The 25,252-nt window shown below is 38.0% G+C and overlaps 1 protein-coding gene across 2 annotated transcripts in view; it reads right to left on the reverse strand.

Annotated features, from left to right (window-relative positions):
• The window catches only part of TBC1D19 (TBC1 domain family member 19), a 45,153-nt gene extending 33,909 nt beyond the window's left edge, over positions 1 to 11,244 (reverse strand). For both annotated transcript variants that reach the window (XM_031588448.2, XM_090139584.1), the window contains exons 1-4: positions 11,042 to 11,244; positions 4,029 to 4,101; positions 3,237 to 3,282; positions 2,319 to 2,394 (exon numbers count right to left, since the gene is read on the reverse strand). In XM_031588448.2, the coding sequence (XP_031444308.1) occupies positions 2,319 to 2,394; positions 3,237 to 3,282; positions 4,029 to 4,101; positions 11,042 to 11,140 (294 nt within the window). In that variant the 5' untranslated portion in view covers positions 11,141 to 11,244. The remainder of the gene's footprint in view (positions 1 to 2,318; positions 2,395 to 3,236; positions 3,283 to 4,028; positions 4,102 to 11,041) is intronic.
• Between the last annotated feature and the right edge of the window lie 14,008 nt (positions 11,245 to 25,252).

Raw genomic sequence — 25,252 nt, forward strand, 5'->3', positions numbered from 1 at the left:
GAAAGACCTAATCAAAGACTGCATGATGAAGCTGAACCTAATGATCTACCTTAATTCAACTGCAGGAACAGCTCTCCAGCTACAGCACACACAATTAGAAAACATGCAGCATGTTTACATTAATATTCAAAAACATAACTATTAATTGCAGTACTTTTTCTACACTGAACAATGCCACAACTGCATGACTGATTTACAGCACTATTACTCATTGATATGAGTGCTCTCTCATTCCCTAGAAATCTGTTATTTTGATATAATGAAAAGAATACGGTACATAAATTTGAGACTGCCAGCTAAAAATCAGAAAACATAACCAATCTGAGAAGAAAAAGGGTTAATCACGAACAGTTTAATATCTGTTGTAAAAAAAAAAAAAAAAAAAAAAAGCAAATATAGTTTTAATTAGTGATTCATTCAAAGTCATTCCAATAAGTGATATCAAAATAATATGGTTTTCAGAGTATTACCCTTCTTCCCAGAATTCTGAAGTAGAACAAAATTAAGATAGAAAAGGATAAAGAAAATGCCAGTGTACTCATAACAATGGAAAAAGCATCCTAAGCCATGCCTGTGCATAATAAAAATCAAATAAAATGTACACAGAAACCATTTTTCTATTAGGACAAATATTGTTGATAGTATCAAAACATTCTTCTCCAACTGTTGTGATGCTAAAAGAGAAATAAAAGCAAAAATATCCACCTACAAATAAAACAAAAACAGCCTTCTACCTTCAAAATATTCATTAGATTTCTGATACCTGGTGGAAATAAATCAGTAAGTTTCCACTTTTGGTTTACTTCTAGCAGACATCAGCAATCTGAATAATTGCACTTTAGCTACTCTCAAATATTTTAAATAAACAAAATCATGGAAACATTGACCTCATAAACTTTTTACATTGTTTACTGGTCTTTATTCAAAAGATTAACAAAACCTAGCCAAGATTCAATTAAGCTGTTTGCCCTTGTTTTCTCATGGGCCTTTTACCAACAGTGATAAATGAGTGCATCTCAAAAATCAAATGCTCACACACACATCAGTTTGTTTGGATAATGTCTTGTTAATCCCCTAGCCACACTCTCATGCAGCTTTCTAACCATCACCACTTATCAATATTTCCCTGCAAAAACTATTTGTATTTCAAGAAAGAATTTGAAAACAAATATGCATGATACTCTTTGAACTAGGTAAGTGAAACTTTGAAATGAACAAACACAGAACTTCTCCTTATCTTTCCTAAACGATTAGAAAAACCATCCTTACCACACAGTATCAAAAATATTGTGCTAAGCACTATATACTCTTTTATGAAATAATAGTTAATTAAACTGGTTCAGACAAACACACAAGTACTTATATACGTGTTTATGTATTTGTGTGTTTTTCATGTCAGCATTCATTGATATGAGTGATTATTTTCAGACAGTAAATTGTGGCATTACATTCCACATCACAGTAGAAAATTTGTTTAATACAATCTTTATACCCACATGCTAAAGACAGAAAATGCAGTGCAGCACAGTAAGACTTACTGCAACAAGCAACAATATGACTGAAAAAGTAACACAGTTTGTTGAATAGCTTGTAAAAGAATATATTTCCACACACAGCTGCGTTAAATACAATTTTACCTTTATCTCTGATATTCTGGTTGGATCATATTCTTAAAAATGGAAAGGAAAAAAAAACGCAAAAGGTTCATGCAAAATTTTATTTCAAATAGCATGCAGAGATGAAAAAATCCAATGAAGTAGAAATATTCTTCCCCAATACCAAAATCCTTGTTCAATCCTTTATAGTCCTATTTCTTATTCTCCCCCTCAATATTCCTTAAGCTCCTTAGCTCTAAAGCTTTACCCTTCCCTTCCAATTTCCAATTATTGAAGATCTCTCTTCTTTCTGCTCTCATTATCTATGCAGCTTGTTGTCTTTCATTGCCAAATTGCCTACCTATATCTCTTCAAAATATTTTTGTAACCCTAAGTGAAATGACCCATATCTACATATCTTTTTCCCAACAGAAATAAACTCTCCTTCCTTATATGCCTCATGTAATCTCTGTTCAAAATATTCATCCACCTGCCACTTCTTCCATAGCAGGAGAATTACTTGAGCATTTATGGTATGTATGTAATATGTTATATATACAACATTATTATTAAACTCTACACACATACAATTACAAATCTTTATTTTTCCTAAGGTATAAACCCCAGAAATTGCAAATTAAAATTGGATTAATAAAATTAAAAGAAATTTGAAATAGTCTAACCAAAGATATAATAAGAACTGTAAAATTGATAACAACCAACCTGTGCTTTCCTCATATAAGCCAAAGGTTCTTTCATATGCTCAGGAGGTGCTGCAGGATGACACGGTGAAGGAAACCTTGAAGAAAATACAGTAGACTTTAAGTGTTCATATTTTTATTTTGCTTTATTAATTATTTGTAAACCTAAACATAATTTCTTTCATGAGAACACTAATAAAAACACAGCATATGATTATCAAAAATAAAAACAAGTAGTATTTTTTTGAATTATTTTAACTGGTAACACATAGCAGTACTTTGCTGAACCAAGACCCTTGTACTCTGAAGACAGACTATTCAAAACTATTAAGTATAAAAAGCTTAGTTAAATTAGCAGGAGTATGTTTGCATTAAAAATTTTTATCAGATAATTGCAGGTTGGGCTGTGTGTATCAATTAATTTGCCTTTGTGCCTTGCCAGAGTGTAAAAGGCACTTGTACTTCCCAGAAGTTTAATTCAAAGTGAGCTACACAATAATAAAGTGAAAATTTCTCAAATTTCACTGTATTTATAACTATAACAAATGTGATGACATTGATTTGCTATGTCTAGAGATGTAAAATCTTAAAGGTATTTGAACACATAATGCTGTTATAAACATCTGAAAATAATTTATAATTCATTTGCAATAACTACCTCAGCTACAACAGAATTACATTATGAATTTTGGTACTTCTGGAAGTAAAACAACAAAAAAATTATTAAAGTAATGTTTAGAAGTATGGGAAAATACATCTGAGTCCAGCATTTTTACTAGGATGAGAAAGAAATGACACTTTACAAACAGAAATAAAGCAAGCATCCTTGATATGGCAGACTGCACACAACAGCAACACATCACACACCTTTATATACAAAGGAATGAAAAGGAAATCATGCAAATAGAACTTAATAAATTAACACACTAATTAAACTCACACATTGAGTTCACTATAAACAGCATTCTGAAGCTTCTTTTCCCAACCTGTTAAAAAACAAAATAAAACAAACAAACAAACAAAAAACGTTAGACAACTTTAAGAAATTAATACTTATGGAACATGAATCAGAGATTACTTTAGAGTTGCTAGAGTTTTCTGTCCTGTCTCAATTCATGTCTATGTACTGGACAGACAGGAAGAGAGGGAGACACCTTAACCTAATAAAGGTACGTAAAACTACAAGTTAAAGTCTGCAAAAAAAGGTTGAATATCCTTTATTTCCATCTGCTGTTCAAATAATTATGATACAGCTTTGGTTAAACAATTATAAGCTATTTCTCTGAAACCATCATATTTTCAAAACAACTATAAGTGTTCCTGGTGATTACAAACCTACATCACTTATAATCAAATCTTCACATTATAGAGTAATATAGCCTACAACTTCCAATAGAAATTTACCAAAGGGTAAAATTTCAAAGAGGACCTCCACAAATGCTAATTACCAAATGGCCTGAACTTGTTTCATTCATAATTTTCATAAAAAGGATACATTACCAGTGTCCTGTAAAACTGCAATATCATATTTCTGCATCACGTGTTCATATGCTGCCATAATACAAGAACATTTTCCCTGTTTATTTTCTCTATCCTGTTTAATAATTTAATAAAGTTCTCACCTACTATTGTGTGTATATTTTCACAATGACTCACACAATCCAGAATTAACACCATCACCATGTTGAACTGCCAACAATTTCACATCTTAACTATCTGAAGTAATACAAACCTGATGTCTTCAGAAAATCCTTAATATCTTCTTTTAGTGATTCCAGTTTAATTTCTGGGTTGTGTAGGCTAATCTAATGGCAAATAAATAAATAAATAAATAAATAAATAAATAAATAAATGAGCATCAAACACTTGTTATAAAGAAAGCGTGTATTTAGTTATAAAATAAGAAACATACAAGCTTAACTTTACATACATACAGTAAATTACTTCCTAGTAACTTGAAGGTAGTTGTTACAGTCAAAAAATAATAATAAAATAAATCAGCCAACTTTTTCCTAAGTCAATATCTTTGTTTTTATGTCTGTGATAAAAGCTGTATGCAGGTAAAGGGAGAAGGACTATCTGTGACATACATGTTTACTATTCCTAAGTACCCTACACGGTTTGCACAAATGCCAGGTTCTACACATTAAAGGATTGGTCATTGACATGATCAAATTGAAAATGTTCTGCAGCTTCCAATCAAACTTCCCACAGTTCACCCATCAGATAAGAGGTGCCATCTTCAAATTTCAAATAAAAACTGGACCAAACATTCACCTCTGCAGCTGTCATTACAAGGTATATACAGGAATGTGCAATGAAGTGCATTTGACAGATGTCAGCTGGGCAACAATTAGCTTTATAATCCTGCTGTAGATTCTTCAGCAACAGCATGAGCTGCTGCTACGGTACCTCCTTCTACAGCAAAACCAAGGGGACAAAACAAAGAGACCAAAAAGTTCCAAAAGAACAACAATCTAAAACTCAGGATTTTCTTGAAGTGGCTTTAATGTGTAATTTTCAAACACAAAATGTGGTAACAGCTGATAAGCACTAGAGGATAAAGACAGAGGATTGCAGAATGGCAATCTTGGCTGCTGACCTGAAAATAACACTGGGAGATATGTGAAGCTTACCTCCCAGCCATGCCAGAGCAAGGCATGTTAGAAGCACACAGCCACCTCAGCTCCCCAGAAATGCAGGATACTGCTTAGCAAAAGCTACTCAGCAATATGTTGGAGACATATCAGCTGCTGTCTATTATGATAACTCATGCTGCTAATAGGCTTTCATGCCCATGCAAGTGTGTCAGCACAGACAACACTGCTGACAGCATGGCAAGCTTTTGTTCCATCACACTCAGCTAACAAACTCTGCATCCTTGTCATCTGTTTTACAGTTTATACATATACATAGAAAAGCTCATCTACTGTGCAGCACAGCTTGCTAAGAGTTGGTCTACATATGTTCACAATGCACATTTTTTAAAAATATTTCTATTTTTCCCTGTAAAAAGGGGGGAACGACTGAAAAATGAAAAGGCTACTTAGCATCAGCAATTCTCCTTTTAAGTCCCTTTACTACAGATATTGAAGTCTTTAATATTTGGTACATTACTGCAATAGCAAAGAGAGCATAGGCATGCTTTTTGAAACAGAAAGATGATCAATAAGGACAAACCACAAGGTGTAGAAAATTGCTACAGAGCCAAAGACACTGCTGTTGCTAAGGACTTCTTTTATTATACATGAGATTGCAGATCTATTTAATACCCAAAACACAAGAATCTGGCAGACAGTCCAGCTTGTGGCTGCAGCCAGCTGTAACACTGCAGAATACATCCAAGGGCTGTATAATATTGCCAAAGAAAAGACTCATTTGGATAGGATAAAGGAAATCCCCTCTGAATTGTTTCATCTTTTGATTTTATATGGGTGTTTATGGGCATTAAAGAGTCAGAGACAGAGATGATCTTCCAAAATTAGTAGACTGGGTCTCCCATAGACTTGAATTTCATGTTTGGATAACTACTCTGACTCCACTGCCCAAGGCAGGAGGACTGGAGCTATGTGCTCTTTAAGGTCCCTTCCAACCCAAACCATTTCTGTGATTACAAGTTACTTCTATTACTTTTCTTACTAGTTGTTAATTCTTGCTGCAAGAAACATCAAGGTATTCTAGTAGGTTTTGTTTTGAACTGCTTGATATAATGTAGTGCCCAAATTTCATTTGCATTTTTGTCCACTATGTTTTTTGTTTGGTTGGTTTTTTTTGTTTTTTTTTTTTTTTTTTTTTGGTAGCACGAAAAACACATTGACAACATTTTCTTATATTGAAAGCATTACTATGATATACACTGATAAAAATGCCGACTGTGGCTTACTGGGGAAAAAGAACCCCACACCTTGATGAGACATACTGATGAATTGAATTAATTTCCTGCATGATCAAAATGCAAGGTACAAAGAAGCAGACAGACTCTCCAATTTTAATATACACGTATTGATGAATGAGCATCTATCTTTTTCTTCTTTTTAATCTATCAGGAAGATCATAACAGGCAGAGTAAAGGAAAAGGAGCAATGGAAGGTAAAGAATGGCAGCCAGGCCAGGGAAGAAATGATGCTACTCATGGGCTCAGCCAGGCCAAGGCTGAATCCTGAGACAGGGATAAACACAGCATATTTTAGCAAACAATAACAAATTATTTTTTAACAATGTTCACGCCTGCTGGTGTCCTTTCCAGTCTAACTGGCATTGTGCATATTTTTATGGATAGGACAGCAGGGCTCAAGGGCTGGGTGTTCACCTTCATCAACAGCCTTTGTCCACTCCTTGTAAATCAAGAGCCAACTGACTGTTGGACATTCCTTCCTAAAACCATCAATAGAGCACTTGTCAGCACCTTCTTGTCCTTCAGCCGTACAGAAGAGAAAGCATAACTTTTGGACTTTAAAAATTTTGCCAAAACTTTTTACAAGTGGCTCAGGTACCATTAGCAATCCTTTGTGTTTACATTCCATGCACAGCTTTGACTTCGGTACAGTATCCTGCTAAGATGTCGGCAGTCATCACCATAAATGATTCAATTAGGATCAAGTTGACTTGATCAAAATCATTTCAATTACAACTGCAGCAACTCCAGTATAAACACTCTCTAAACACCTAAAAATCCTACACATTTAAGGGAGTGATTCTGGATTTATTTTACACACTTCTGTAACCAAAAGGAGGATAATTCTGAGCATAATTAAGCCAACTTCAGTAAGTATAAAACCCTGAATACACTAACATCTTTCCTACACTTGCATATTTCTACTGTAGCTAAATTAAGGCTGAAAGGATTATGAGCTTTCTTAAACAAATTAAAACATCAAAAATTTAACAGTTGAAACAGACAGCTTCTAATTGCATCTTACTGAAATAAACAGTTTCAAACATTATATTCTCCCACAAGATACACAAAACACATCAATTAAACATCAAAAATGCACTATTCAAGTTTTTCTGTTTCATTTCAATATAAATCTAGTACTTCAAATAAAACACAAGTTAAAATATATTTAATTCATATTACTAAAAAAAATCAATAAATAAATCTGTGAGTTAAACCTGAATCACTGGCATTGTTTCTGAACTCCACAATCTGTTCACAGTATTCATAATTGCATTCAATTTAAAATTAATGATACTGCAATGTTACTGTTGGACCAATTAGACCAAAGACAGGATCTATCAAAAGGGGATAGCAAGTCATTTGTCAAATACAGTGCACAAAAAGGAATCATTTGTTATCCATGACAACTCACGAGCCTATATTTACTTGCTAAGTTTTATTAAATAAATACTGCATTCACAGAAACATTTTCTTTCTTAATTTGATCTTTTACTTAAGTAAGAATCATTATCAATTTCTCTTTTTTAATGTTAGAAAAAAAAAAAAAGTCATGAAATAATACCTTCAGATATCTTGCAAACTTTTACACCAGATGAATTAATCTAAAAAGTTCACACACTCCCTCTCAAAGCACTCAGGCAGCATCCCAACTGCAAGAGGCATCACTCCCAGTGCTCCTCTCTTCCCTCCACCATTCGAAGCCTTATGAATGTCACTACCTCTCAATCAGATCAATAGATCCTTTAGATCTTTTGGAAGTAGTTACTGTCTGCTCCAAGAGTGCTGATGGTGTTCTCTTTTCTGGACAGCCATTCCGATCCTGTATTCCAGCTTAGCTCCTTGCCATACCTTACTGATACCTTCAGGCAGCTCTTGAAACCTTTTACCACATCCCAGATGTGTTCCCTCTTCCCTCCACCCTACACATCTGAGTTACCAGACTGGGGTGAGGGTGTCTGGGCTGACTTTTACACTCCAGTTTCATCTTTCAGCTTATTTAGTCAGCATTGCCTTGATCTGCTACAAGCTCTCCTTCAAGTACACCCACCACCAGCATCCTACAAGAAAAACAAATCTGGAAATGTCTACACAGAAAATGTCAGGATGGATTCCTTGTTTTGTGAGTATTGCTTGCTTCACAGAACTTAATTTAGAACCTTTGTTTCATTTTATTCTCATCTACTGTTTTAGAAAAGTTCTTTAGGAAAAAAAAATACTAGGGCTTTTATTTTAGTTTACTTTTAGTTAAAAAAAAAAAGCTTTACGTGTCATTTGCCCCTGGTCACCTGGCAAGTCTGAGTCTGACAGATTTCTGTTAGAGATCTAAAAGAAAGAAAAAATTTTAATATTCTCTTAAACATTCATATTTATTCATATACCATATTTAAAAGGTGATGTCAGATCTCTGAATCATTCCATTTGATCTCAAACTAAATTTCCTGCCTGAAGATTTCCACATCTCAGTTTTTCTAGCCACCCACACATTTTACCTTAAAAGCATTTCAGAAAGGGAAGGTCACAAATGGAGTCCCCCAGGGCCTGTCTTGGGTCTGGTGCTCTCCAACATATTTATCAATGACACAGTGAGATTTAGTAAACCTTCAGCAAGTCTGCTGGTGACACCAGCCTGAGTGGTGCAGTTGATACAACAGATGGAAGGAATGCCATTCAGAAGGACCGGGACAAGCTTGAGAAGCTTGAGGTTCAACAAAGTCAAGTATAAGGTGTTATGTTTGGGTCAGGGCAACCCCAGATATCTGTACAGACAGCAGAGCTCCTTGAGAGCATACCTGGGAGTCCTGATGCACAGGAGCCAATGGTACCCTGCGCTGCATCCAAAGAAGTGTGGCTAGCAGAGAGAGGAAGGTGATTGTCTCCCTCTACTCAGACCTTGTAAGGCTCCATCCAGAATACTGTGCCCAAGCCTTGGGCCTGCACTACAGGATGGATGCAGAGCACCTGGAGCAGGTCCAGAGGAAGGCTGCAAGGCTTCTAAATGAGCATAGAGTGAAAAAGCATGCTCACTTTTTTTCTGTATTCATGTCGTTGCATTAACTATAGACACACTAGCAACATTAAAACTCATCCTATGGAATCAACCAAACATTTCATTTTCCAGTCTTCATTAACAAGCACACGACTCCATTTCTCAGGACAAAAGTGTGATTATCTGATGAGAACTGTGACAGTAGATCATTTTGCACCCACACTAAACTTATTTTAAAGACATGGTGCATCACAGCCCCTGACATGGGTGCAGGCTGCGTCAAACAGAGCACTGGTGGGATCAATTCATAACCACAGGACTCTTCTATCATCTCTCACAAATAACATCAGGAAATTGTGTTTTGCTCAAAATTATTAACAGGTGAAAGAGACTGTTCATTCTGAGTTCTCCTTCATAGACTCTAAAGAAGAGATCAATTTACAAAACAGCTAAAATAACGTTTACAAGACATCTTAAAAATATCTAGTGGTATTAAAATAAACCTTGTGTTCCATTGTGACTCATGTTTTCAGAGATGCTGGATATTTTTGAGGAATGAGACTCAGACATCTAACTGTCCTGATAAGGGCACTGATAAAGTTCTCAGGCTGCCTGCAGATACTGCATACCATAACCACCCACCAAGTCCCAGACACACTGAGCCTTCTTGTCAAAACAGATGTGTAGGTACTGAAGGCTGTCAACGAGGCCTCCAGGAGTCAGAGGGCAAGAGAACAAAAGCAGAGGTGAACATGAGTTTTATTGTCATCAGTAATGGAGTCGTTAGAAGAGATTCCTGTTCTGAAATCCCTTCATTCTCTACATGCCATGTCAGGCCCACTGTTTAGGATGCTGAATTTGGAGAGCTGCCACTTAACAAGAGCACAGCAGACAATGCATTTAAAGCTGTATTAAGGACCAAATTGGCAGGTGCTTCTAACAACAAAAGAAACAAAGAAGGCACTCAGAGGGTAGTAACGCACTGGCACAGGCTGCCCAAGGAGGCTGTGGATGCCCCATCCCTGGAGGCATTCAAGGCCAGGCTGGATGTGGCTCTGGGCAGCCTGGTCTGGGGTTGGCGACCCTGCACATAGCACGAGGTTGAAACTGGATGATCATTGTGGCCCTTTCGAATCCAGGCCATTCTATGATTCTGTGATGTCTCCTGCTGGAGAAAGCCTTAGGGACGTTCAGAGAAGAAAACCATGCTTCATTTCAAAACCAAACAAATTTAAGGCAAACAATGGGCGCTCTGCCCAGAACCAAATCTCTACAACTTCACACATTGTTTATGAAACATTAAATAAAACCCAAAATTCTATGAAATCCAAAATTCCATGAAATCAAACCCCAAAGAGTTCAGTAAAGCACTACAACGGCTGTACAGCACCAATACCACGGCATTACAGTCATGGAAACAGAAACAAATTTAATCTGAAGGAGTGCATCTGGAACATGAGAAGCCGAGGTCTCATGCGCAGACCAGTTGCTAAATACAACAACTGCTTTCCCAGCTACAACACGAACTTTCGCGTGCACTTTCCATTTATTTTCACTTCCTTTCACCAAAGCCCCGTCTCCCCAGAGGGCACTTCGGAGGAAGGCAGCGGAGGGGCACAAAGCTCCGCAAATCGCGGATTACAACCCAAAGCCGTTCACTATCGGAGCGGGCGAGATGGGCAGAAGGCAGCCGCACGTTGCCTGCGAAATCCTCCGGCCTCAGAGGGAGGAACGATAAACAGCGACCGGACAAGCGGGGAAGGATGGCGGGAGGCCCCGGGACCGCGCGGAGCAGGGACACAACGCCGGGAACAAAGCGGCGAGGCGGGGAGAGGGAGCCGGGCCTGGGTGCGGGGCTCACCCGGGCCTGTCGCTCCAGCTGGGAGTGGAGGCTGGAGCCCTTCAGCCGCTGCACGATCCGCGCTATGGTGAGGGAGAGCCCGCCGTCCTGCTCCAGCATCACGGTGCCGCCGAGCCTCCGCACCGGGCCGCTCTCCCTGCAGCGCCGCGCCCCGCCCGCGCCGACGTTACCGGGCAACCGCGCGGCGGCGGCCGGGCGGAAAGCGGCGCCACGCTGAAGGGTTCCGCCCCGACCGACGCGGCTGGCGGGGACGTGGCGGCCGCCGAGCCGCTCAGCGCCCTGCCCCGGGCATGGGCTGCCGCCGAGCCCTGGTGGGTGCCTCTGGTCCAGCAGTGAGAAACGCGATCCTGCACGTGTTTCCTAAGTGACACCTTCTAATACGACCCAATTGGAGATAAATCGGAAGTATGGGAAAGTCTGTGAGCAGATCCAGGGATTTTGCAGAATTGTAGAATCGTGGAACGGTTTAGGTTGAAAGGGGCTTCAAATACATGAAAAACATCCAATTCCAAGGCCGTGCTGCGAGTGGGGCTGGCACCCAGCAGGTCAGGCTGCTCATCCAGTCTGGCCCTGAACGCCTCCAGGGATGGGGCACCTACAGCTTCTCTGGGCAACATCACCAGGGCTCACGGGTCAGCCCCCAGCCAAGTCACAGAATCACAAGTGTTGGAAGGCACCTATGGGGATCATCAAGTCCAACCTCCTGCTAAAACAGGTTCCCTGCAGTAGGCTGCCCCTTGTTCTGTTGCTGCACACCGCTGGAGAGAGTCCATCACCATCCACTCAACTCCGTGATTTAGATGTTTACAAAGCCAGGGTGGATGGGCTTTGAGCAACCTGGTCTAGAGGGAGTTGTCTGTTGTCCCTACCTGTAGCAGGTGGGTTGGATGATTTTAAAGGTCCCTTTCAACCCATCCTGTAATTCTATGAAGCACTGATGAGATCCCCCTCAGTCTTCTCCCAGCCAAACAGTCCCAGGTCTCTCAGCATTCCCTCATAAGGGAGATGCACCAGGTTCCTCAACATCTCTGCTATACTCTCCTAAAGTATTGTCTTTCTTGAACTGAGGAGCCCACAGCTGGACACTGTGCTCCAGATGCAGCCTCACCAGGGCAGAATAGAGGGGGGGATCACCTCCTCTTAACCTGCTGGCCATGCTCTATTTTAACGCACCCCAGGATATCATCGGCCTTATATCATTGGCCACAAGGGCACACTGCTGGCTCATGGCCAATCTAGTGATCACTTGGACGCCCAGGTCCTTCTCTGCAGAGCTCCTTTCCAGTAGGTCAGCCCCTAACCTGTACTTGGGTATGTGAGCCACCTCACACTGGGTGCTGCAGCTGAGCTTTGGCCTCATTCCTGCAGCCAGCGTGAACACCTTAGCCTTATGTGCATACCTGAGTGGCCCTCCAGTTAAGGTGGGCTGGTGGCAGCATGTGTAGCTGCTGCTGCTCAGTAGTCACCATCCAACAGGCCTGGGGGACTGGCTGTAAGCATTTCACAGCTGGCTCAATAGTCACTTAACACAGCGTTTTTGTCATCGTTATTTAAGGCTTAATTAACGTTTGCCTTTGCACTGGAAGGGACCAAGCTTTCTAATTCAGCCAGTGATTCTATCAGCAGCTTCAGGGCAGAATCCTCTTGAACTGTTTCTCAGCTGGAACTGACACAGCTTCCAACCCGTGTCAGAGCAGTCAGAAAGATTAGCTTGAAAAAGAAACTTCAGCTGTGATTTAAGTGTCTTGTCACTAGTGTGGATTCACACCCGTAAAGCTTGAGAGAGAGCTTAAAATGCTACTGTCACATGCCTGAGGTCTATTTTCAATATTCTATGCTATATTTTCATACCATATACTGATAGTATGAAAAGTAACCTCAGCAAACCTTTTTTTTTTTTATGTGTGCTTCATGGGGGATGATATGAGGTAGTAGACATGTGCTCCAGTAAAGCTTTATTGCAATCTTGGATATTTTGCCCCTGTGTGCTCTGTAATTGAAGCTCAGTACCAGGAGCCAATACAGCCTTCATTTAAACAGAACAGCTGTGTAGCACCAGGTGCATCAGAATGGCTGGTGTGAATGCAAGGAGTTTAGCCCACTTAGCCCTTCTGGGAAAATCTATTCCTATGTACATCACCATGTAATCAAATTCTCGCTTGGTAACCTAATTTACTAAGTCAAAATATTAATTTAGAAAACCCCAGAATCATTAATCAGCAATCTAAGAGACTTCTAGGAGTTAACATGGAATAGCTGAAGATTGACTTCCAGAGTCAATAATCAGTATTCATTTTCAGCTCTGAAGATGACTATATCCCTCTAAAACACAGAATTTTGTAACATTCTGAAATATCAGGGTAACCTTTTCATTGCTGTGAGCCTTGCAAGTGAGCAAAGCAGAAGCAAGGAAATGAAGATAATTGTAATTGTAATCGAAGATAATTGTAATCAGTTACCTTGCTGATGAGAAAAAATCAGTAGATGTAACAACAGGTATAAAAACACATCTGAACTCATCCCTCTGCAACCTCTTTTGACTTCTCTGAAAGCTTTTCTAGATGAAATGAAGTTTAAAGGAATACACTACTAGAAGGCCAGAGATGAAAGTTCCATAACCAACTGCTAAATTGAAATGCTAAGGGCAATTCTCTCACCAGTTCACAGAGAGACAGGGAAATCATATGCCTAGCTGTCTACCAGTGCCTTGAATTCTTCTATTTTACATTAGATTTTCTATCAGTTCTTTGCTCCAAACATATGCAAAGTTAATGGCAACAGTAATCACATTTGTTTTTCTCCTTGTTTGGGGAGTTAACAGGATACTGGCCTACACTTCCAACTGAACAAGAATATAAAGTGTAATAGTTTTGGATGCTAGTTTAGACTAAAATTCTGTGAAGGGTTTACTTGGAGAAATTTGTTGTTGTTGAGGAGGATCATTTATTTCTGTAGGAACATCTGCTTAGAGAGGTACAAGAAAAAAAGCACCGCACTTGTGCTATTAAGCTCCAGAGATCAATACCTATAAGTCCAGGCTTTTACACTGCAGGTGCAATTATTGTGTAAGGAAGCCTTACTCCCTTGCCTGGCATAATGCGCAGCTGTAAATGAATGATTTTCTACAGTTGGCAACCTCCACTCTAAACCAGTCTTTGTCACCTTCGCTCCCACGGCTGTCACTATCTATTCCTTGTTTTTCACAGCTATTTCCAATCTATTTTCCTTCCTCCTATGTATTGTTTTTTCTCCTGCCAGTTACGTCTCTAGTATGAGTAGGAAAATTGTTTCTTATGAATGCCAGTCAGAGCTAGAAAGCAAGGGAATATGAAGAGATTATTTCTACAGCATCTCTCTGAGTGCTCTTAACAGCTTTGTGTGCATCTTTACCATATCCAGTTAAGAAATCTCATGCTTAAGTGCTTGCTTCTTTTTTGTTTCCTTACAAGGAGCTTAAGCATAGCAGCTTGAGAAATATAGGGTCATTGTTAAAAAATATCACTTGAATAACAGTCGTTGGCAGAAATCCCATCATGAATGGCATTCCCCTTACCCATCTCCACTAGATGACACAACTAGTTTAACTTTGTCGATGTGTTAAGTATTGGGCCATTCCTGCTTTTTCATTGTGATTTGCTTTTAAATTTGAAGTAAGCAACTGCAGTACAGTCAACATAGAATTGTTTTATGATGTGCAATGCCACATACCAAAGGTAGGGTGCTGGTTTTGGCAGGTCTGTTGTGTCTGTTTTCTTGTTTTGTTTGTTTGTTTTTCTTTGTTTGTTTGTTTGTTTTCTTTTGGTTTGGTCTTTTGGTTGGTTGGTTTTTGTGGTCTTTCTCCTCTTCATCCTTGTCCTACACCCTGAACACTAACTTCACCATCATTTCTCACCTCCAGTACAGTTTCACTGCTCTATAATTTAATACATCTTTCTTTACTGTGCTTTGTACTAAGTTACTACAGTTTGCTGTAACTGATACTAGTATCCCAACTGGCTTGTATTTATCTGCCAGTGCAGGTCTGGAAAACATCAAGAATTTGGCAAGGGAAAGTAAAAATTGCAAAGTCAGTAGCTAAAATATTTCATCCATAGTCTCTCCCTCTTTTCCCACTGGGGTTTATTTTGAGAGAAGGAGGGGAACTAAATCATACATGACAAACTGTCATTTTTTAGGCCACATGAAACAATGTACATTTTAATGCTTCCTCGTAATTCTGAAGAGTGCTTTCTTTCCAGGAATGTATGTAGGTTGCCTCCTATTTGTTTCCATAGAAACTACAACAGATACAAAGAGCACAATAGCACCATTAGCTTTGCATTTCTGCCAGCGATGGACAAGAGCCCACGTGCTGCACTTCTAAAAGTCTGCAGCATTTGCTACTGTAGATGAGATTTGCTTTTTCCTGAGTAACAGTGGGATAATGCTGTCTGGGGGAGCTACACTCACTATGGTGACATCACTGTTTCTTGACCCACTCAGAAGAAAAGATCAAGACAAGACTGCTCAAAGAAACACCAAACTTTCAGTGCTGCATTTTTTATTTTTATTTTTTACTTTTCCCAATCCATCCTTTTTCTAGTATGTATATTTCCTTTTAGTTTTCGTGCTTCTACCACCAATTTATGAACACTCACTACGATTGTAATTTAGTCAAACTGCAACTTTCATAACTGCATAGTTTTACCACCAATAGCACAAAGAGGAAGGCATGTGAGAGTAAAAGAATGCATGAGTTGCCTTCAAGCATTTCTATTTTCTGTTGTTTTTTAATTATTTAATTATTTTAATTATTATTATTTAAAATCATTTTTAATAGATAGTTTGAATGATACAGGTCTCCTGTGATCCCTAACCTAAGGGGTACAGGAGGTTTGCCACTACTGTCAGAGAGTTGCTAAGAAGTTTTTTTGTGGAATTAGATGTCTAATCTCTTTTGAAGTGCCATCATGCCCTTAATGCTAGCAGAAATTTGCTTGTGAGTTGAAAGTGTCAAGTTCAAGTTGCTACTCCCTGGGTTTCTCATTCATACAGGTTGTTTCAGAGTATAACATTCAGTCCTTCACTCGGTGTGCTCACTCTTTATATTGGACTATTGCAAGTTAAGCTTTAATCTCAGTTATGGTCCAACATCCACTGGTTTTCTTATGCAATCAGAACCAGGATATATCCCTTATAGCTGATAAAAGAGAAATTTAACAAAAACTACAAATGCAAGGAAAATGAAATTTCTGTCAGTGACACATTCTCATCAATTTTAAGCTTTATTTAAATTGCTGCCCCCAAAATGGCAGTACATTTTGACAAGTTTCAATAATTTTTTAAAATAATCAGTCCCTGTGGAGTAATGACATTTTTTTTTGCCCAAATACCACAGATGCAATCTGAAGAATGTGGGAAGCCTAGATGTGTCTTCACTTATAAGAGCAGAAAACATCTCTTATTGCAGACTATTGTTCATGAAAAGTAATATATTTTATCTAATACATGGCTGAACTTGAGAGCTAGACTTGACTGCCAATGACATCAAGAATTATCAGTCCAGCTTTAGGAGTATCACATTGCTTCAGCTCTTGATTTTAGGTGATTTCCTACCAGACCTTGCCTTTATGTAGGTTTAATCCTTCCTCCAGAGGATTATGTATCTCAGGTCATAGCATCTTTTGCTGGCACTTTTTAATGGCATTGCTGTCATAATAGTAACTGTCAGTTTTTAGCCATTTAAAACCTGCACAAAGTCCATAATTTTTCTAGTGCTATTAATTTCAGTTTGTTTTCCATGTGTTTTGTTATTAATGAAGCAACCTAGCCTCTTTCTGCATTTTCTGGTTCTTAAAAAGCCATGTGCACACTTAACAAGACTTTTAAAATACAATTGTTTGTATTTGATGCAGGATTTCATAAGCTTACAAAAGAAATTGATCCTATTCGTCAAAGACAACTTTGAAGAAAAAAAAACATTCTAAATGACAGTCTATGAACATCATAGTATATGCACTTCATACATGTATTTTAATTATAACCTATATGTTCAACTGTCAGTAAGCCTGTCTGGAAATTTACACAATGATTGTATGCAGGCAAACCTTTTAAAAGACATTCTTCAATACTCACATGCATTTCCCCACTATGCATGTACCTTTAGTTTAGACATTTCTTTTAAGGTTCTGTAAACACTAGGGCAGAAAGTAAGAAATGCATTAAACTCTCTCGCAGGAGTTTCTCAACTGACATATTCAGGCCACAGTTTATTAGTACATAGGTATGGTACTGTAAGATTTTGTGTTGCCTTTTCAAACCTATTGATTTCAGTGAGACCGCATGATATAAACACAAGCAGGGCTTGGATTTGGTTTTGGCAAGATATCTAAATCACTAAGGAGCAGAGCCATAAACTTCAGAGACAGGACAAGGATCTCTTCTTGGATACCAATAGTATCCAAGTAATTGGTAATTGGTAGTTTTTTTATATTCCTCTAATTAAGATTTTATGAAAATTAAAGGTAATTTATCTTCTTTCTAAGTTCTTAATTATTAATAGGAAGGATTAGTAAGCTGATTGGATACTTTGTTATATTTTCAAATAGAAGATTCAGAAGTGAAGAATAAACCAAGAGGATAAGAAAGCTCCTGTAGGGTTCTGTAGTTCTTTTCAGTTGGTTAGTGTAGGGTTGGAAAAAAAACAGATACAGTAATCATTAAAAAGAACACTCTGGCTCACAGGGATCCTTATTTCCCTTGCTAACATTTTTCAGATATCCTTCTTCTTGATTTCTGCTTCCTTAACCTGATGGCTGCTCTGTTAAAAACACAGCCAGAAGTGCCAGTAAGATAAATTACCTGGTGGAAACACTGAATGAACTGAACACGGCAAGCAGAACAGTCCTAAGTTTCTCATAGTTTCTCATACTTTTGTCTCTACTGATGATGCTTCTCTTTGTACAGACAAATGCTTTCTACCATTGAGAAGAAGCACAGCACACTGAATAAATATCTTAACCAACTATGGAATAGAGCCTTGTCTGATAGATCACAGACAGTGTCAGGGACCTGAAGAATCTTACACTAAAATACTTGGGATTGTCCTGTATTAGACCAGAAGAGGTTAAGTCAAAATGTAAAATGGAGTCCTGATTTCTAAACACAGTTTCTCCATTTACATACAGGAATAGATTATAGCAGAAAACTGTATGAAAAGTTTAAATATTGTGCTGCCTATTATGCCTATCAGTTGAGTAGGCACAAAACACAACTAGGTAGACTACTTTTACTGCTTTTACCGTGGAAGTAAGTTCAAAATAAGAATGTGCACAAAAATTCAAGGCAAGCACCTAAGAAAAGTAGAATGGGCAGGTGAAAGTGCAAGTGTGTGTAAGACAGTTCTGCATGCTATATGCAAAGCCACTGAATTGCAGACTACCTCCTTGTTCTCATTAACTCCTCAAATATAAATTTTTATACAAATCTCCGTAATGCAAAAATGGCAAATACTGTATCCAGATCAGTGAAGCATAAAAAAATCTAGGCAACGTGATTTCAGGTAAAGTTCTGCCCACTGAAAACAAAAGAGAAAAGAGAAGAGAAGAGAAGAGAAGAGAAGAGAAGAGAAGAGAAGAGAAGAGAAGAGAAGAGAAGAGAAGAGAAGAGAAGAGAAGAGAAGAGAAGAGAAGAGAAAATGATAAAACAGTTCAGGAAAATATACAGATTTGCTATAGCTGAGCTTGCCAATCATGGACATGAGTAAGTAATAATATAAGAGTCTAATTGGAGGAATATATACTGTCAGAAGGATAACTGTGGTATAGTTACTAGACAGCTAAGGCAAAGAGAGTTTTACAGCCAGATTTTCCCTGATCCAGCTCCAGGAATTGACACCCCTGAATATTGCCATAGTCCATCTTCCTCAGATGCCTGCCTGTTCTCTCTAATTTTTTTTATCTTTAATTGCTTTGGTTCTTCATCAGAAGAATCCCTGCAGCCAACTTGCCTACCCACTGTTTACCAATGGACATATTTTCCAGAGCAGATGGGACAAAAGTTGCTCCACACTTTGAATGTAGACACAAGCTAGTAACCCACGTGGATAAAAAATTCTGGTCTTTGTCTGAAATTGCACTTGGATTTGTACCTACAGGGACCTGCAGCAGGATACATTTCTGCTGGATAGTGTGTAGTTATTTAAAATGCAGCAGAAAAATTCCTTCTTGGGTTTTTTTCAACATTCGCATACAAAGTTTTTCATTTAAGTTAAATTAGATGTACAATAAAGGCAGCATTCTGAGGATTTAGATCAGTGAGATGTCCTTCTCCCCACATATGTACTGACATGTAGAGAAATAATAAAGGGAGAGGACACCAATTATTTAAGGAAGATACTTTCAAAACTTAGTTAATATTTTCCTGCAAGTCTATCTGTAAAGGTTTACAATGAGAATAGGCATGGCACAAAGACTTAGAATAGCCTACAAAGCAGATATAGTAAGCGATTTGGAGGAGAGAATGTATGTATTTACATATATTCACACATCTCAAATATATATACCTCATCCCAAACCTGCTCTATATATGTTTATATAAATGCATACATTTATATAAATGTATACATTTGATAGTCTTGTGGTTACTTAAAAAAACACTTTACTTTGGCATTGTTATATGGTAGTTCAAGGCTACCAAAACCCTAACACATCCATGACAAAAGCATGATCTATGGTTTACTCCTACTTAAAACAGAAAATCAAAATGTATTCAGAATTTTATATTATGATCTGTTTTTTTAGATTTGATTTTAATATCTCTCACATGATCTAATCTGAAATTTCCTGCAGTCTCTAAATAATATCTTGTGAACAAGATTTTTCAGCATGAAATAATTACTTTTAGTATTTAATAAAATAAATTATGCTTTCCTCTTTCTTTTGCCAGAGCATTCTCATTTGACTTCTATTAACAACTTTCATGAGTAATTACTAAGAATTAGGTGAGACTTTGAGGAGGTCTCTCTTTACAAGGTATGAAATTGAAGTTGACAGTTCTGGCTTTCTTCACTGAACTGCAAACAAAATATAAATAGGTAAGAACACTGTACAGTTGTGGTTTGAGCAAATACATACACACCAGATTTAAAGACAGAGTGAGCGTGAATAGAATCTGGGAGCGCGTTACTGGCATAATACTTATAATGTTTAAAAGAAGCTTTACTTGCTTCAAGAAACTTAAAGAAACAGAGGTTGTAAAATGAAACACTAATTGTAACTGAGCTTTTTTAATGGCTTCATCAGAAATACTTTTCCTTCCTCATTTATTTCCCCACATTACAAGACTAAAAAATGAATGCTACAGAATAAAGGGAAAATACCGAGAAGAAATTAGGTATCCAAGAAACAATGCAGTAGCCACTGCATTTACACTGCTTTGTTTGTGCTAAGAATGCTTATCATCAATGACGGTGATTACAGAAAGGATGAAACCGGTATGCATGAAATTGCATATGTAAGATAATGACTTCAGGGGCACGAACTATTAAAGTAATCATCCACATTAGTTACAAATTCTCAAATGTTTGTAAAAGCAAAATTGACAATACATCAACTAAGTGTATCGTTTTCATATACAATGATTACATCCCAAAGATCCAACTTCCAATATATTTGCCTTTTTTGTAAGCCCCTGGATATCTGGGAAATAACATAGCATCCAAACTAACTGAGGCTGGCTGTAATAAAAATTGAATGTAGAGAATTCTGAGCAGAATTTGTTCTCAGGGTTTTGCCTATTCCTTCTTTTGAGAGTTGAATGTTCTCCTTAGCAGTTTTAAACAGTTTTGTAATGTAAGCAAAGACTGAACAATTAAAATGAATTTAAAACTTACATACTTTCTGTCACATTAACTCCCTGCACAATGTAATATTGTATAAACATAAGCAAATAGTCCAAACTTGTTAAAGCAATTGTTCCTTGGAGTGTGTGTTCTTAAGAATTACATAGAAAAAGCATGGCAAGATCAATAATTCTATCTTGCAGCAGCCCATATGTGGTGGAACTCTGGAAACAGCTATTTATTTTCAGTGTTTGAATAACATTTGAAGTGACTTTCTATGGAAATATTATCAAATGCTACCAAGAAAGCTCAGTATAATAGTTTTAATAAATCCAAGTATTTGACATCGTTACTCTGTTTCTCAAAAATAAATAAATAAATAAATAACTGACTGCAGTCCAAAATGCAAAGATAATTTGGCTGATTTGCAAATAAATATAAAAATTCCACAAGTTAAGACCAATAGCAGAACTTCAACTTCTGCAAGTTCTCTTCTCTCATGAAGGTCTCCCTGTACCTCCTCTTACTTGGTTCAATAATTAGTCTAAACTGCTAGCTAGCAGAGTTTCAGTGTAGCAATAAATAAATAAATAAATAAATAAATAAATAAATAGGGCCTGGAGATTATCACAATATAAAGAGCAAGAGTCAAACAACAGAATACTTAATTGTGTACAGCAAAATACCCAGCCACAAATCTGACTTAAAATCACACTTTCATCCTAGGAGTCCTGGAACTTGAGCAGCACAGTCCATTATCTCACAATCTCAGTACCCTTCCAATCCTTCCATGCAAAATCAGGACAACGGAAAAACAGCAAAATTCTGAACATCATATAGTCTTTTGTTTTTATTCAATCAAAAATTCTACTTGGATTCTTTCAAGGAGATTATTTTATTTCTTTTGGAGATTGCTGGTAGGAATTTATTGATGTTTTATCTATGTTGTAACCAGTAGTAATAGTAAAAAGGCCTTCTAAATGAGACACACATCCCCTAACATTTTTAGAAGGTCAACAAGGCCAAGTGTAAGGTGTACTTGGGTCGGGACACAAACTCACAGAACCAGTATTGCAGGGGGTGAAAGGGACCTTAAGAGATCACCAAGTCCAATCCCCCTGCTAAAGCAGGTTCCCTAAAATAGATCTCATGGGTAGGTGTCCAGATGGGTCTTGAATGTCTCCATAGGAGGAGACTCCACAACCTCTCTGTGCAACCTGTTCCAGTGTTCCATCACCCTTACCACAAAGAAGTTCTTTTGCATGTTCTATGGAACTTCCTTATGTTCAGGTTTTCATAGAATCATAGAATCACAAAGGTTGGAAAAGACCTACAAGATCATCCATTCCAACTGTCCAACCAATTGCCTGTCACCAATAGTTCTCAGTGAAACACGTCCCTCAACACAACCTCTTACGTTCCTTGAATACCTACAGGGTTGGTGATTCTTATCTCTAAGCACCACCAAGAAGAGCCTGGCCTCATGCATTTGCCTCCTACCTCCCTTTAGGTATTTATAAACACTAATCAGATCCCTCCTCAGTCTTCTTTTCCCAAGGCTGAACACACCTCTGTTACCCTGGGGCAATCCCACCTGTGAGTACAAACTGGCAGAAGAACTTAGAGGAGCCCCGTGGAGAAAGACTTCTGGGGTCTGGTGGATGTCTTTAGTGGCTGGAAAGCTGCCTGATGGAAAGGGACCTTGGTGTACTGAGGGACAGTTGGCTGAATATGATCTAGCATATTCAGGTGCCCAGGTGGCCAAGAAGGCCAGTGGCATCCTGGCTTGTATCAGGAATGGTGTGGTGAGCCAGACTAGGGAAGTAATCCTGCCCCTGTACTGGGCATTGTTAAGGCCTCACCTCAAGTACTGTGTTCAGTTTTGGGCATTTCAGTACAGAAAGGACATTGAGGTGCTGGAGCAGGTCCAAAAAGGGCAACAAGGCTTGTGAAGGGCTTGGAAAATATGCCCTTACGAGGAGCAACTGAAGGATCTGGGGCTGTTCAGTCTGGGGAAAAGGAGGCTGAGGGGAGACCTTATTGCTGTCTTCCAATATCTGAAAGGTGCTTACAGTGAGAGTGGGGTTGGTCTCTTGTCACTGGTGACAGGTGACAGGACAAGGAAACAGCCTTAAGTTGTGTCAGGGTAGGTTTAGGTTGGATATCAGGAAACACTTCTTTACTGAAAGTGTTGTTAAGCACTGGAATAGGCTACCCAGGGATGTGTTTAAAAACAGTTCGGATGTGGTGCTCAGGGACATGATTTAGAGGAGGATTCTTAGGGTGGTATGGTTAGGTTGTGGTTGGACTCGATGATAAGGTCTTTTCCAACCTGAGCAATTCTATGATGTTATGATTCCATGAAAAGCTGGATATGAGCCTGTAACGTGTGCTTGCAGCCCATAAGGCCAACTGGATTGCATCAAGAGAGAGGTGGCCAGCAAGGTGAAGGAGTTGATTGTCCCCTTCTGCTCTGCCCTTATGAGGCCCTATCTGGACTACTGCATCCAGGCATGGTGCCCCCAGCACAAGAAAGACATAGAGCTGCTAGAGCAGATCCAGGGGAAGGCCATAAAGAGCCTGAAGAGATTATTTTCTTTTATAAACACTTACACTGGTCCATTGAGTGACCTGTGCCAAATCACTTCACATTCCTAGGCTTCAATTTTTGTCTCTAAATTGAAAATCTTAGTGACTGTAGTTAAAATAAATAACCTTTTTCGTACCTTTCTTTAAGTTCTACTAACAAAAAATATTAGCAGTAGAAAAATAATGACTATTATGGGTCTTCACGGGAGAATTAAAGACTACAGTTCTTGATTGTTACACATAGGGTTTTTTTTCAATAGTCTATTCTGCTTTTGAGATTTATTAGGGAGTTTAGTACTGACAAGAACTGTTGTATCATTACCTTGTAGGTGTCATCATGCTTGTTTTTCACCTTTACATTGGTAAGTTTGGATGATTAAATAAACTGGTCTTGACGGCAGTTATTCCAAAAACCTAATGGGGCTTAAGGTCAGATCACCTTGAAAAAAAGCCTACCTGAATGTAATATACTTTAAATAAATGTTATAAAATAGATGTGTTTCTGAGAATTTCATGAGTTCTCCAAAAGTGTGGCCTTATTCAAATCTCCTTGTAGTTTGTGAGAGTAATTTCACAGAATCAATAGCCTTACGCCAGCATAACTCTTCTGAGCACAGAACTAGACAGTGACTTTCCATATGTATTTCTTCTAATTCATTTATCTTATTTCATTTACCAAGACAAATGAAAGACCTGGCAACAAACCCAAAACTGTTTGTGGGTACCATAGAAGATAGAGCTAAGCTTTTCCAAATTCATAATTTTAGAAGTAGACTTTCTGTTTAGAATAAGAAAAGGTCTTTGGTAAATCAATGAAGAAAACAGATGCTTATCCTTCAAGAAAACCTGTGAGGAAAATGTAAATTGATGCTGTTTGATTTTGGACAAGAAAAGTATGGTACACATAGCAGGAAATGATAGAACACACTACCTGTTTTGGCTGCTAAACTAGTGTGTTCATCATGTGACATAGCAGAAAAAAATATATAATTAAAATTAAAAAAAAAACCAAACAGGTCCTTTTGTTGTCGGAGTAATCAGGCCTTCTCTACTTCAAATATTGGGAAAAACATTGTATACATTTCTTTAGACTACCTGCAGAGATTCATTATGCTGCTATGATACCTAAATTATTTCTTAATTATCAAAGCCAATTTTATTAATAAATCAGTGTAGTTAATAAGGCAGCCTACTCTAAGGAATTTCTTGCCTAAAATTCCCAGCATCCCAAATAATGGTACGATAGAACAACCATTTAAGTTTTGTCTCTCCTAAATAATAAAATAACATTCATGATTAGCAAGCATTTCACTGAAACAGTTTCCTTTATCTTTCTTAAAGCTTGTAGGGAGACAATGAAATGGTACTGATCAGCCGGAGACAGACTGATCTATCATCATGCAATTAGTCAAATGTATTAGAGAGAAATTATGTTCAAAATGCAACTTAAAACTGTCCAAATATTGAAACTGTTGGCTGTACATTTGAGTAAATCTATGCAAAAAATGCCTAGAAAAACAAAAACATTTGATTTTAGTATGTCTTATGCAGAAATCAACTCCAAAAAGGGAGTTGAGTTTATAGCAAATTCTTACTCATTTAGTCTGGCAATTTAGCCATCAGATACTGAATCCAGCTCAGTCCAGGACCAGATGGTATTCATCCAGAAGTTCTAAAGGAAATAGTAAAATTATTAAATATGACCTCTTGCAAACATAATGCCAATATTCAAACAGAGTTACAGTGAAAACCTTTGAGATGAAGAGCCAGTTTATAAACCTGGCATCCACAGAAATAAATCT

Source organism: Phasianus colchicus, chromosome 4, assembly GCF_987193195.1.
Source record: "Phasianus colchicus chromosome 4, bPhaCol1.hap1.1, whole genome shotgun sequence".
Taxonomy (NCBI): Eukaryota; Metazoa; Chordata; class Aves; order Galliformes; family Phasianidae; genus Phasianus; species Phasianus colchicus.